Genomic DNA, 12,898 nt, shown 5'->3' on the forward strand with positions numbered 1-12,898 from the left:
ACCACACCCTAAAATAGGAATAAATATTTGTCCAACTGGCTTTCAAAATATGTTTTATTTTGTTTAAAATTATAATCGAGTAAATTCACATTGGTTTTATTTTTTGCTGACAAAAAGCATATTTCGATTTATTCATATTGAAAATGGTTAATCGCATTGAATCGGTAAAAACTAAGTCGCAAATGATGGGCTTAATGCATAAGCTGTTTCCTAAAACGGTTACCCTTAACTTGCTAAATTATATAAAAGAATACTTAAAAAGCAGTGACTAAAAAATGTGTTTTTCCTCTCTCTTCAGATATTTGGTGTTTGCATAAGGAAGCCAAGGGCATATTTTGAACTTAGAGTATATTCTCAATACAGATGTGCAACTATACGATTGTAATTGATTTCATTAGCTGCCCAGTTGGAGGACAACTCATCTAACTAAGTGTAAAAGTTAAATCAGAACACACATTAGACTTGGTAAACCTTTCCTAGTTAATGCGACAATCGAATATATAGCATTTATATATATGCCAGTATACATTTTGTATATATTGGGGAGTTGTACACATGTTGAAAGGCCTGATCTAGTGTATATATATGCAATACATTTGGCTACACACGATCGGGAGCATCGGTAGCATCCTTCTCTGACTGTGATTTGGATTAGTTGAAGTTACTAGGAGTTTGCGCTAACTCTATGCTAAACTGGTTGCTTACAAAGTTTTAGGGTCTACGGATAATGTATAAAGTAAAAGGAGAGTAGAATATGGATTACATAGCGTATGTATATTAACTCCTATCCTAAAAACTCTTTGATTTTGACTCTGACTCTAGCTCGGCTTGTGGATGTGGACCTGTGCGCGTTCCGTTCCTAAAAAATGCTTGACAAATACAGTCCTGTTCCTCTTACAGTCTCCACTTCCGTTTTCGTTTAAACTTGGCTAATTTGTGATCCATACTATCCTGAACAAATTAACCCTTTATTTCCGAGCGCCCACCACTGGCAGCTTGGACTTGACTCCTCCAGCGGTGCTGGGGGTATTGTCAAACGTGGAGCTGCGCAGGAGCGTCGGCTTGGTTCCATTTCCGTTGAGCATGTTGGAAGATTTGGTTTTCTGCGTCCTCAGGTTGGATGACGATTGCTTGGTTTTGGCCTCGTCCACTCTCTTCCAGATGTTGGCGATACGACTTTGCGCCTGGTTGATCTTGGCCGCAGCTGCTGCGGCTGCACTGCTTCCATTTAGGTTGGAGTTGCTGCGGGATGGTGGAGTAGTGGACGACACCCGGCCGGAAACCACACGTGAAGCCGCGGGGGATTTGCCCGCAGCCAGTCGCAGACTGGTGTTTGCCCTTTGTGGCGTCATTCGTCGGGCCGGCGCCAAGGGAATCCTCTTGGGAGACCCTGCTTTGGATGGTGAACCACCGCTGGTCGTGCCTTTCTTTGTGGGCAACTTCGAGGCGCGGTGAGTGGGACTGGTTTGAGCCGGTTTTGTCTCCACCACGGGCACTTGAACATTGGAGTTCGTGGGCTCGTCCTTGACAAAGGTTCCCTGCCGTTCCAAGCGAGCGGGAGCTGGCTCAGGCGGCGGCGTCGGCTTCTTTTTGGCTGGTAGCCTAACTCCTGATCCGCCGGCCACTAGACTGCGTTTGGCAATTGTTGGAGATAGGGTTTTCTTCTTGGACGGGGCGGCATTGTTGCTATTACGTTGACTTTGCATGCTGTAGGGTGAGACATAGGCTGGTTTCTTGCGACCTCGCACCAGTTTTACGGCCGTGGCGGGCTCCAAGGTTGTGGGCTTAACGACAGATGTTCTAAGGTCCACAATTGGCGGAGGAGGAGGCAGCTGTGCCGGTTCCTGACCATCACACGACTCCGTCTCAGAGTTCTGATCGCACTCCGGGGATTCCCCTGCGTCTTCTGGAGGATCAGTACTCTCGCAAGTCTCCTGACTCTGTCCAACGCTAATGTCCGTGATGAAAGTAAACTGTTGCATCATTGCTCGAATCGAGGAGAGCTGTTCGCTTGGGCAATCGTCGGGTTGGGGTTGTATCAAAGCTAGGGGACACTCAATCAGTTGGGTCTTGTACCGCTCCGCACTGCCCCTTCTCCTTCCATTGGCGCGTGGCGAAGGCGTGGCCACAGGAACGGCAGCTTCCACAATTTCTATCTGCAAAGTTTCATTGGCCTCTGGTGCCTCCATCTCGCAGCTGGTGGCTATGGTGTAGGTCTTGAAGCGATCCTTTGTGAGACGTCGCTTGTCTTTCGGGGTGAGGGAACGACGATTGGGTGATGGAGTAGATCCGTGCTTGGGTGTGGACTCGGCCGAGCTGTAGTCATTCATAGTGGCATCCTCATCCTCGTCGAAACAACTTTGGAGCACGGTCATCGTCTGATCATCGCAAGCAGCCGTCTCATAGTTGGACACGGAAATGGTGGTGGCCATGCTGCAGTCCTGCTCACCGTCGGCCACCTCAGACTGAATGCTGTCCACACTGATCATGGAGTCCAGCAGCTCATCCATGAGCGACGGAGGCTTGATGTTGTCCAGCAGGTTGCAGCTGGAGTTCACGCTCTCCGCACTGCCAGCCAAGTGACCCAGCGCACGTCTGGCTACCAGATTGGCTGGAAACATTTTTCGCGCAAAGCGGGGACTCTTGCTAGGCATCGGCTGGCGCAGGGAACTCGGCTGTGAGTGATCCTGGTAGCAGCTGTTCAGCGATTCCATTCCCGACGGCGGACGAATATTATCCAGATCCAAACTGTTCAAGCTGAAGGTCATCTCCGTGGTGTCATCGTCAGTGGCAGCGGGCTGGAGTAGATTTTCCGCCAGAGCTCGCGCTTCGAACGCAATCATGGTCGAGTTTGTCATAATGGAGGCACTCGTTCCATTGAATAATAGTCTTTGCGGCTCCAATCTGACGCCAGCATTCTGCACCTGCCCACCCAACTGGAAGTTAAGACCTCCCGACGATCCTGAGTAGCTGTCAGCATGACCATTAACCAGGGTATCCGTTTCGCCCTCAAGCGATGCTGGTTGTTGTTCATTCGTGGGCGTGATTTCAATCAACTCGTGCAGGGATCTCGCCTCCGTGGCATCTTCATCCAAGCTCAAGGAGGCCAGAACCGGTGCCGTTTGACTGACGCTGGGGAAACTCACATCATTGGGACAGGTGCTCTCGTTCCAGGTGTTGTTGCTACTGTTGTTCTTGTGGCTGTTGTTGCTGCTGTGGTTATGGCTGCTGCTGCGCAACTGCTCTGCCGAGGTAACAAACTCCATGGTCAGTCTCTCCACAGACTTCAGCATCAGGTCGGGATCCTTGTGCTTCTCGCTTGCTCCGGAGATGCACGTTTCGTTGGGAGCACTGTCCAACCTGACCATGGTCTCCATGATGAAGGACTGATTTGATTCATCGCTGGATCGATCTTCCGAGTCCAAGTCCTTAGACCCAGTAGCGGTCTCGAGACCGTTCTGACTCGCGTTCTCGTTCCCTTGATTTGGAGCTGCTGGACTTCTTGCTGTGTCGGTGACGGTGGCGATGGCGTCGATAGGATTCGGGAGGATGGGGCTGCTCAGGTGCGTGGACGACTGCTGGTGCGGATTGCTGGTGGCGTGCGCTTTCTGCTCTACGTCTGGAGCTGCTGTGCTGAGGGCACTTGCTGATGTAGTAGCTGCCATTGGGTGACACGGTTCCAATGCAGCCGCAGACGTAGCCAGGACGTTTTTTGGCACGGCGTTGATCTTCTTCGAGATGCCCGTATTGATGCACTCCTGCAGCAGCTTCTCGTCCTTGCGTTCTCGCTCTCGCTCCCTATGATGATGGTGATGATGATGATGGCGCTGCCGCTTGACCTGTCCACTAGATGGCAGCTGCACCGGCAGCGAATCGAACTGCTTGAGATTGGGATTCGACTGGACGGAGGATGAACCCACTATAGGTTGCTCCTGCATCTGCTGGGCCCGGGCACCGGGTTCCTTCGTTTTGTACATGCCCTTGAGGATGCACAGCTCGAAGAGCGACTTTGACTGGTTGTCGTTAGAATCGCTAGAGTCTACGGAACTGTAGGACTCCTGCTGCTGGCTCTTGCGAACTGTCATCGCCGAATTCAGGGAGCTGGCCGAGGTGGCCGCATTGATGGCTATTGGCTGCGAGGAGCTCAGCGAGCTGGAGCGCTTGCCGTTCGAGCTGAAGCCAAGATTCGATTTCGGTCTATTGCAACCAGCGGCAATAGCCTACACAAATAAAGAAATGGCTTAATACATAGTTAATTTGGTGATTCATGTACTGCTCACCTGACTCAGTAAGTTGGTGTCATCTTCCGAGTCAATGGATAGAGAACTCAGCGAATCATCTTGCCAATGCGACGGTCTTCGGACTTGCTCCTGTTTGCCGGGCTTTGCCTTCATCCCAGGATTCTGATCTACACTGGATCTATGGGGAAATCGATTGATTAAATATAGTTAGTAAATATGTATAAGCTTTTCTAACTTGAACCACCAATTAATATTTAAGCAAAACATTAAACAATTGCATTAATAATAGTAATGATATGAATCATTTGATATTGATATCACAACTGAATTTTAATGCAATGTTCAGTTATTTAAAAAGCCTACTATACTATTTAGTTTAAATGGGATCACTACTCACGGTTCGGTCTCCTTGAGCTGCACGGCTGGCCCAACCAGACTGGATCCCACGGTGAGATTGGATAAACCAGAGACCACCGAGAAGTTGCAGGGACTGTCCTCCACCAAAAACTTGTTAATTTCATCGGCAGACGGCAGATAGCCAGGCAATTGGTTTCCGCCTCGTCGAAGCATGGCTATGGGATCTGGAGTGGGTTCAGCGAGGGGTTTCTTCATGCCATCGCGAATGCACTGCTGCAGCAGGTGGCCAGCGGCTCCACCGCAGTCCGATGCGTTCGAAGATACATCGTCGGATAGCTGATGAGCGTACAGCTGTGCCTGACCAGCCGTGGCATCCTTGGGATCGGTGGAGCTCATGGAGATGGCCGAAAGATTAGTGTTACTTGGTACTTTGGAGAGCAATGCTGGCGTATCCTCGGTACAGTAGCTACGAATGGTCTCCTCAGCCACGTCCACTTCTGAGTTCACTACTGTCGATTTCACAGCCTCAGCTGGCTTCCTCTGCATACCCATGTTGATGCAGTTGGCCAAAAGGAGCTCATCCTCGTTGTCTTCCTCGGCCACACTGGCTGGGGCCTTTTCATCGTCCACTATGCTCAGGTTGCTCAAACTGGTGGCAGTGGAGAACTGAGCAGGTGTATGCTCCACGTTGAAGCTGCTCAGATCGTCCTCGAAAACGCTGCGTAATGGTTGTAGGCTGGCCGGGATTACAACCGGTGGAGAATCCACATTCTGTCCTGAACCAGCGACACTATTTCGCCGTGGAGATTGGGGCATACTTTGTGTGGGGGAATCTGGGATCTCGGATGGGGATATTACTCCACTGGCCAAGCGACTGAAGTCACTCACCACCGAGCTCTTGTCATCGCAGTTGGCCACATCTACATCCGGATCGTGTACCAGGGAGTCCATGGAACTGCGTCGCGAGAACATCAACGGGGTTTCCAATGCCGAGTTGGCCTGGGTGGGAGGTTTGGTTAGGACCTGCTCTGCTGGCTGGGATTCCTGCTTCTGTAATTTGGGCTTGATATCCGCATCAGTTCCTACTATTGCCTGGTTAGCCTTACCGGATTCATCCAAGCTGCTCAGGGAATCGTAGCGACTAAAGTACCCAGGGGTTCCCTCCTCGCAGTAGTTAATGGGTTTCTCTGGAGTATACGAACCGGAGCCACACTGCGATAGCTTGGGCAGCTTTTTGGGAGCTTCTTCCTTGGAAACCACCTCGCGTGCTTCTGGCTTGACTTCCGCTTCTGCATCCGCTTTAGCAGCGACTCGTAAATCTGTGACTGAAGCCGCATTGGATATAACATAAGGGGTATCCTCCGTCTGGTAGCACTTAACACTGTCGTCTAGTATCAGCAATATTTCCTGGCCCTCGGATTTCACGGGAACTGTTCCAGCAGGAGGAGTGCTCTTTTGTGCGCCTGCTGGTCCTGATATGTCCAGGTCGGATTCAATTTGGTTCTCAGCGTAGCGAAGGCTGAAGTCCGTGGGCTGATCCAGGTCCGTTTCCTGATATGTTGAGGTCTTGGTGGCATTCTCGCTGTACTTCACCGAGTAGTCAATGGGTTGTTCCTCGGTTGCCTCCGTGTCCTGCTCCATTTCCAGATCGAAGTCCGTGATCTTGGGCTTCACCTTTCGATGGGCATCTGAAGCAGAGGCGGAGCGAATTAGATGATCGTAAGCGCAATCGGATTTGGCCGAGTACACCGAATCCCTGCTCTCGCTCTTCGTTAGCATTGCCGATCGGGTTAAACGTGGCGCAGGATGACGTCTGGATGAACTGGAGGCTCGTTCCTTATCCAGTTTTCCGCCCGTGTCCAAGTTATCGCACGTCTCGGCCGTGTGACGCTCACCCAACTCCTGTTGCAGTGCCTTGGCTTTTCGTGCCTCCAGAGTGGGCAATGCTTTGAGGCCCATGGAGCGGGCAATGGGATCCAGCTGGTGATGATTTTGAACAGCAGGTCGAAAGTTCAAAAGGTTCTTCAAGGCCGAAGAGCTGCCCTCTGAGATCATGGCGTGTTTAGAGTGGATCAACGAGCGCAGCATGGGTACCGCTCCATTGTCCCACAGGAACTTCTGATCCTCGGCAGAGCGAGCTGACAGGTTCCATAGAGTTCCACAGGAGTTGCTGACCACCGTGAGGCTTTCGGACTTCAGTTGCTGCAGCAGAATAGCCAGGCAGTTATGCTGGCGCAGGATCTGCCGATAAGGTTCACAAACAGCAATGTGGCTGGACACGTTCCGCAGGATTCCTCCCGCATTCTCAATGATCTTCAAAGTTTTGCTGGGACCTTCGTAACTTAGCATTCCTACTAGGAATGCCAAGGCCCCATCCACGGCACAAAACTCGGCCTTGTTGGTGCTGCAGTGCGCCGAGAGATTCCACAGGGCCGAGAGTATGGCCTTCAGGGTGTTCTCACTCCTATTCCGCATGGCCGCCAGGGCCAGAGCTGTCACCGTTCCAATCTCATTTAGCACTGCCTTCATGTTGCTATCCGCTCGCCAGGAGAGATTGCGCAGCACGCTGGCCGTCACCTGGAGCAGATCGTCCGGGGCCGAATCCAATTGGGCCACCAGGGCCTCCATGAATTGCTTTTGACCACACAGCAGCGCCTTGTTGTTCTCATCCCCAAAGGTCAGATTGGTCAGGGCCATCAAGGCGTATCTTCGCAGAGAATTGCAGCACTGATCCTCCGGTTTGGGTCCGTGAACGGCGTGATCCAAATGCACCAGATTGGGGATCGCGTGCAACGCCCCCAGCTCGCACATAGCGTGTCGGTGCTCCTCATCGAAGCTCACCTTCATCAGCGAAGAGATGGCGGCCAACGGATGACGGTCGGAGTCATCTGCAATGGCCTCTCCGCCACTCTGGAGCAGCGTCTTCAGGAAGGAGCAGTAGTCAACGATCTGGTCAAGCAGTCGGAGCACCTTGGCTTCCCTCCTGCCAGCCTTCTCGTCCGGATGGCTGTGCACCACATTGTGCAGCGCCTGTCCAGCACACTTTCTCACCTCCTGATCGTTGTCCGGTGCGTGCATCATCTGCACCAAGAGCGGCATGCAACCAGAGCGTCTGAGAGTTGCACAACTTTGAGCATTTCCGGACAGCTCCAAGAACTTTTTTGCCATTTCGAGGGGATCATTTGAGCCCAACATGGAGAGCAGTGAGTAAACACACTCCACCTTGGATCCCAAGGTGGCTTCCACTGCCGAGGAAGTGTACCGTTCATCAAAGCTGGTCGTCCAGGCAGCTCCCTTGGGCAGCCTTGGAGCAGGAGCAGGTGAATCGCCATCCAGAAATCGAGAGAGCGTGTAAGATGGCTCCTTGCTGCGGGACGGACGACCTGCGCTGGCTGGAGAGCCTCCTCCATTCCTCGGAGGCAGTTCATCCAGCTGCTGCTGCTGCGCCGACTGTCGCTCGAAGTTCCTGTCCAGGCTGCGATGTTCTCTCATCTCCCGCAGCTCCTGGGCCAACATGTAGTCCGGCGGAATGGGGTTCTCGTCCAGAAAATGCTTGGCTGATGGTTTTTTACCAACGGCTCCTGATCCCAGTCCGACTGCGCTCTGGGTGAAGTGCAGCGTGTTGTCGTCCTGGGTGAACTCCTTCTTCGTATAGCCACTGGCGGCCAGTTCGTAGTCGCTCACTTCGCCATCCCGCTCGTACTTCTTGTCCATCTTAAGTTGCTCCCCGGAACTGGCCCCAAAGCCTTCTTCATAGTCGGGCGGGGGCACTGCGTCGTAGTCGAGGAAGTGCGGCTTACGCTCTGGCACCGAGTCCACATCCACGTCCTCCAGACTGAGCTCGGCGATGCCCTCCTCCAGGTCGGGCGTCAGCGTTGGCTCCAACATGGCCTGGCGGGGATCGGGGACTGGGGATTCGGGATCTCAGTGGTCCAAGTCAATGCTCCATGGCCTGCAAGGAAAGCAGATAGAAAAACACAGTGAGCGAAGGCACAATTGAGACTCTAGATTGCTATAAATTTAGTGCCGGACCAGGGCGTGGGCTAATTATAGACGCACCACCACCACCACTCTGCCCGCCAATCCCTGTAGTAATCCGATGGGCAAAACTCAAACAGAGACGACGTCAGCTAGCTGCATGGATGCATATATCACATATCAGATGTGGGCAGCGCTCAGAAATGCAACAGTATTAAGTTTAAAAGATGACTCGATGTAAAATATAGCAAAAATGTGATGATATTGAATACATATATTCCTTTTACTTAACACTCTTTCGACTTGAAGCTCAACTTAGTTATAGTTTATTTAACTGAAGGAAGTTAAAACAATATTGGCAGTCGTCAGTTTAGCGCCTACACTTAAGTCATCATGAGCATATGACTCGCTTTATGATCGATGGAAACTATGTATGTCAGGTTTATGATATGAAAATCCAGCCAAGATAAATGCTATCTTAAAAGGTGAAGTCATTGCACAAAATTTAAAAGAATGATCCAAAGCCTCAAGTTTCTTGTAGTTCTTGTTGTTCTAGAACACCAAATAAAATATAAAATCGAAATAGATTACACTCATCGACCATTTGATCTTAATGGGAAACCAATTTAATCGCTTTTCACTTTTTAATTGGCCGACCCCTATCTATAAGGTTGCTCGGTAGGATCGACTTTCTAAGCAGATGCTTGGATGCTGTTGTATCCCAGAAGAATTCGCCTGTTGTGGCAGGTTCTGTGCATTGCCTGCTCTATCGCTCTGTAACTTAATCATCGGCCAACTTTCAGGTGGCGGCAGCCACAATAGCAAATGAGCAGCTAAGTCATTATCATGATTAGCTGGCGCTGCATCTTTTAGAAAGTTAGCGGCACACGGCGTCGTCTTTGCGGAATTTCCAGTGCATGAAGAAAGATACAGATGCGTTTTCAGCAGATATATTATATTGCCCCGGCTCTCATTGTTGTTGCTACACACACTCCAAAAGCACAAGACATATTTCTCATTTGAGCTACCGTTGAATTATGTGCAAATGCAATTTGGTGCTGCACTTCTTTTTTTCAGCTGTTATTGTAGCGTAAAATTGAGCGTGGACGGACAGAAGTGCATAAATATGTATGTACACAGAGAGAAAATAACGCAACTAACGTAAGGTAACTATTAAGTTATTTTCACAACTTTAATCGAGGGTCAAATAAATCCTTGGGATTCTAAGATCCACCTACAATGTATCTTAAATTTTAGCCACAATGTTTCTTCCTTAGCTTTACTGCATACTTTTAGATATCGAACAGGAATATAACAATCATTTTTCCACTGTGTACCCAATCCAATTCAAGACTTCAAGTGGATTGAGTTTGGGATTGGGAATGACCCGGGTCGTGTACCAGTTCTCGCTCCGCACAAGTCGACTTGTTCAAGCTCCAATTGGCAAATTAATCAAATTTTAATTGCGACCAGCGTAAAGAGCGAAAACAGCCGGCGAACGAAACGTGGTAACCGCAATTTGAGTGGCTGTGAAATGCAAATCGCTTGTGTAACAGCGGAAATGCATCCATCCATCCAAGCCACTCGATCGGAATGCCGCACTGGACACAGTGGCCATCGTTCATCATCGCCGATCGATTGTTTGCCTAGGCCTCAAATATATAAAATATGTGATCAGCCAGCACTATCAGTGCCTTGATAAGGCAGGCAGTTCGGTTCCACCGATTAACATTTAGCAAGAGTCACGATATCAGTGCTCTCGAGGCCAAGAATTCGAAAGACGAGCAGAGCAGAGCAGAGCGATTCGATGAATCAACGATCCGCGAATTAGACAATGCTACATAGATACTTTTAGTACCCCAAAGAATGCGAGAATATGCGTCACTTGTCTAGCCAAGAGCCATGTACCCGGTCCCCCAGAGACGACTCCTCGTGTCATTAACCGGCCAGCGAGTCGCACAAGGGAATCAGCCCTGCACAATGGACACAATTCGACTCCAAGCGTTTCGAGTCAACTGTATTGGGAAACTAAATTGGTTCGCATAGTTTGCGAAACCAGAAACAACCCCACGCTTTGAAATAAAATGCAACTGCCATATTTTAGTGGATAGAAAGTGAATCAGACTACCAACTTTTAGTCACCCAGTTTATATTTCTTTCGGAGATAACGAGATTTCAAAAACAAATGTGACTTATTGCTTGAATCATATGAATAAGTAGTTACTAGGCTCTTAATAAGCAGTTTTACTTTTAATTTAACTGATAGGTGTAAACCAATAGATAGAAGTGTTTATTTGATAAATGAATATCCAAATATTTGAATAATTAAATCAAAATAAGAATGAACAATTCCATTTTTGGTAATGTGCATATAAATTAAGCGCTTGTGTAGCATGGGATGATCAGATTTGGATTTTGAAAGATTTGGCTTCATCACCTTATAGAGAGTAAGGTCTTAAAAGTGATTTTAAACCGACATATGAATGTCTTTTTTGGAAAGTGTAATTTGTTGTGATAAAATGTATACTAGGTTGAAATATTTGAAAGAGGGAAACATTTTTTGGGCAGATTGTATACCATTGATGATCTGAAGGGTGGTTTTCGTCTCCCTCCCCTAAAATTAGTACACTTACAATTAGCAGGGAAAAGCAAAAATAAAATATTTTTCCATTAAGTGAATTCCCATTAAGCTAATCACCGATTTTGCCACCAAATCTCCCCATCCCACCCACTGTCCGGTTTTTTGGCTTGGCACACATTTTGCATACGAAATATTCGCGGCAGAATTATCAAAGAAAAAAGAATGGAAGATTTGCGGGGGAACGAAAAGCGATGAAGATGATGGCACCGCGAACCATCAAACACAGGGAAATGTACGCAAAAACATTAAATAATGAAACTACATACTAACTTCTGTACATATGTATGTACTTATGATTTCAGTGTGTGCATTTATGAGCTGGTTTAATGAACGCCACTTTTGTTTTGCTGCCCGGTTGTTTTGTGTCTTTGCCGCCGCGAGATGATGATTATGTAAATTGTAGAAAAGTAAAAGGGAAACTAAATACGAGCGCATGCAGTGTGGAATTGTGTTTTCCTTTTCTCCCATGTTTGTGGGCATGTAAGACAATCGAGCGTGCCGATATTAACGTATTTTCCTTAATGCGGTGATTAATTATGCTGAGGTGAAGTCGAATGGAAGTGCTCGAAAATAGTTATCAATTAGGCGTGCCACAATCACTTGCAGCTGTTGGAAAACAACAACATCGAAACAAACGAAACACACTGCGTTTTCCAACTGATAAAGGAGCGAGCACTCACACACATAAACACACACATGCACGCACTTTGCACACCCACACTAGGGCGCAGTCGCATTCTGATTGGGACCTTTATTGATTTTTCCTGTAAAAGGAATCGGCAGGAGAACAGGAAACTACAAAAGAGTATCTCATTCTTCCAGTTGAGCTAAACACATTTGTATTCGCCAGCTGTATAAGGTGCGCATTTATTGAGTAAACATTCTGCGTTTTATTGTCAGGCCCAAAAAGAACAATTCCAATTGGAAGAGCCAGCGACTATACTCCCACACACACACGAACCCAGAGATTCTCCGATTGGCGTACCTTGACTAAAAACACAATTTCTCGGCAGCTTCCTCGCCCACCAGATGACACATTTCCCGCTTTATCACTTGTTTGCCCACAGATATTGCCACTTTTTGGATTCTTGGCTTGTTTCGCGACAAAACAAATACGAAGCGCGCCCGAAATTCCGAGTCCGCTTATCAACAAAAATTGCGACCAACCGCGGCGAGCAGTGTGACTGTTATATCGAGAATTCGAAAAACCAACAAGAAATAGCTGCTAGGGATGGGAGAATGTAGCGATATTTTGGGAAGGGATTATATATATCGTTTTAATTTTTATTTATTTGCTTATATATTTATACTGCAATTTAATTTCTACCTTTAAAGATTTAGTGCTTACACTTTATTTATTAAGACTATATTATTGCAAATAAAAAATATTATTAAACAGGTTGGCAGCGCGATTCTTGCAAGTCCTTCAAATAGTTGGCAACGCAATTTCGGTGGCTATCACGGATAAGTAAAATATTATGCACACCGTTAATTTAAAAGAAAAAAGTTATAAAAAATGGGATAGAGTAAAAGAGGCCAAATCAGACCAGCTTTAGGGACGGCATATTAAAACGGACTTATTATTCGTTTTTTTTTTGTTAAATTATTGATGACATAGAATGATTGTGACTCCAAAACTGTAACTGCATTATGGTTCGAGTCTTAGCTATACCATAAATAG

The 12,898-nt window shown here is 48.0% G+C and overlaps 1 protein-coding gene across 1 annotated transcript; it reads right to left on the reverse strand.

Moving 5' to 3' along the window:
- Positions 1-36: 36 nt before the first annotated feature.
- On the reverse strand, positions 37-12,431 carry LOC6729963 (adenomatous polyposis coli protein). Its single transcript, XM_039294560.2, has 4 exons — positions 12,203-12,431; positions 4,639-8,550; positions 4,281-4,419; positions 37-4,220 (listed from the first exon to the last, which is right to left on the reverse strand). Exons 2-4 carry the CDS (start codon positions 8,484-8,486, stop codon positions 969-971), a joined length of 7,239 nt encoding a protein of 2,412 aa, XP_039150494.1. The 5' UTR covers positions 8,487-8,550; positions 12,203-12,431; the 3' UTR covers positions 37-968.
- Between the last annotated feature and the right edge of the window lie 467 nt (positions 12,432-12,898).

This window comes from Drosophila simulans, chromosome 3R (assembly GCF_016746395.2).
Source record: "Drosophila simulans strain w501 chromosome 3R, Prin_Dsim_3.1, whole genome shotgun sequence".
NCBI lineage: Eukaryota > Metazoa > Arthropoda > Insecta > Diptera > Drosophilidae > Drosophila > Drosophila simulans.

What these genes read in the sequence shown, in the direction of transcription:
- LOC6729963 (XM_039294560.2), bottom strand. Translation starts at nt 8,486, where the DNA reads ATGTTGGAGCCAACGCTGACGCCCGACCTGGAGGAGGGCATCGCCGAG. An exon ending in CAGCTCAAGGAGACCGAACC is followed by an intron (nt 4,420 to 4,638) that starts GTGAGTAGTGAT and finishes ATTTCCCCATAG; the next exon opens with ATCCAGTGTAGATCAGAATC. An exon ending in ACACCAACTTACTGAGTCAG is followed by an intron (nt 4,221 to 4,280) that starts GTGAGCAGTACA and finishes TTATTTGTGTAG; the next exon opens with GCTATTGCCGCTGGTTGCAA.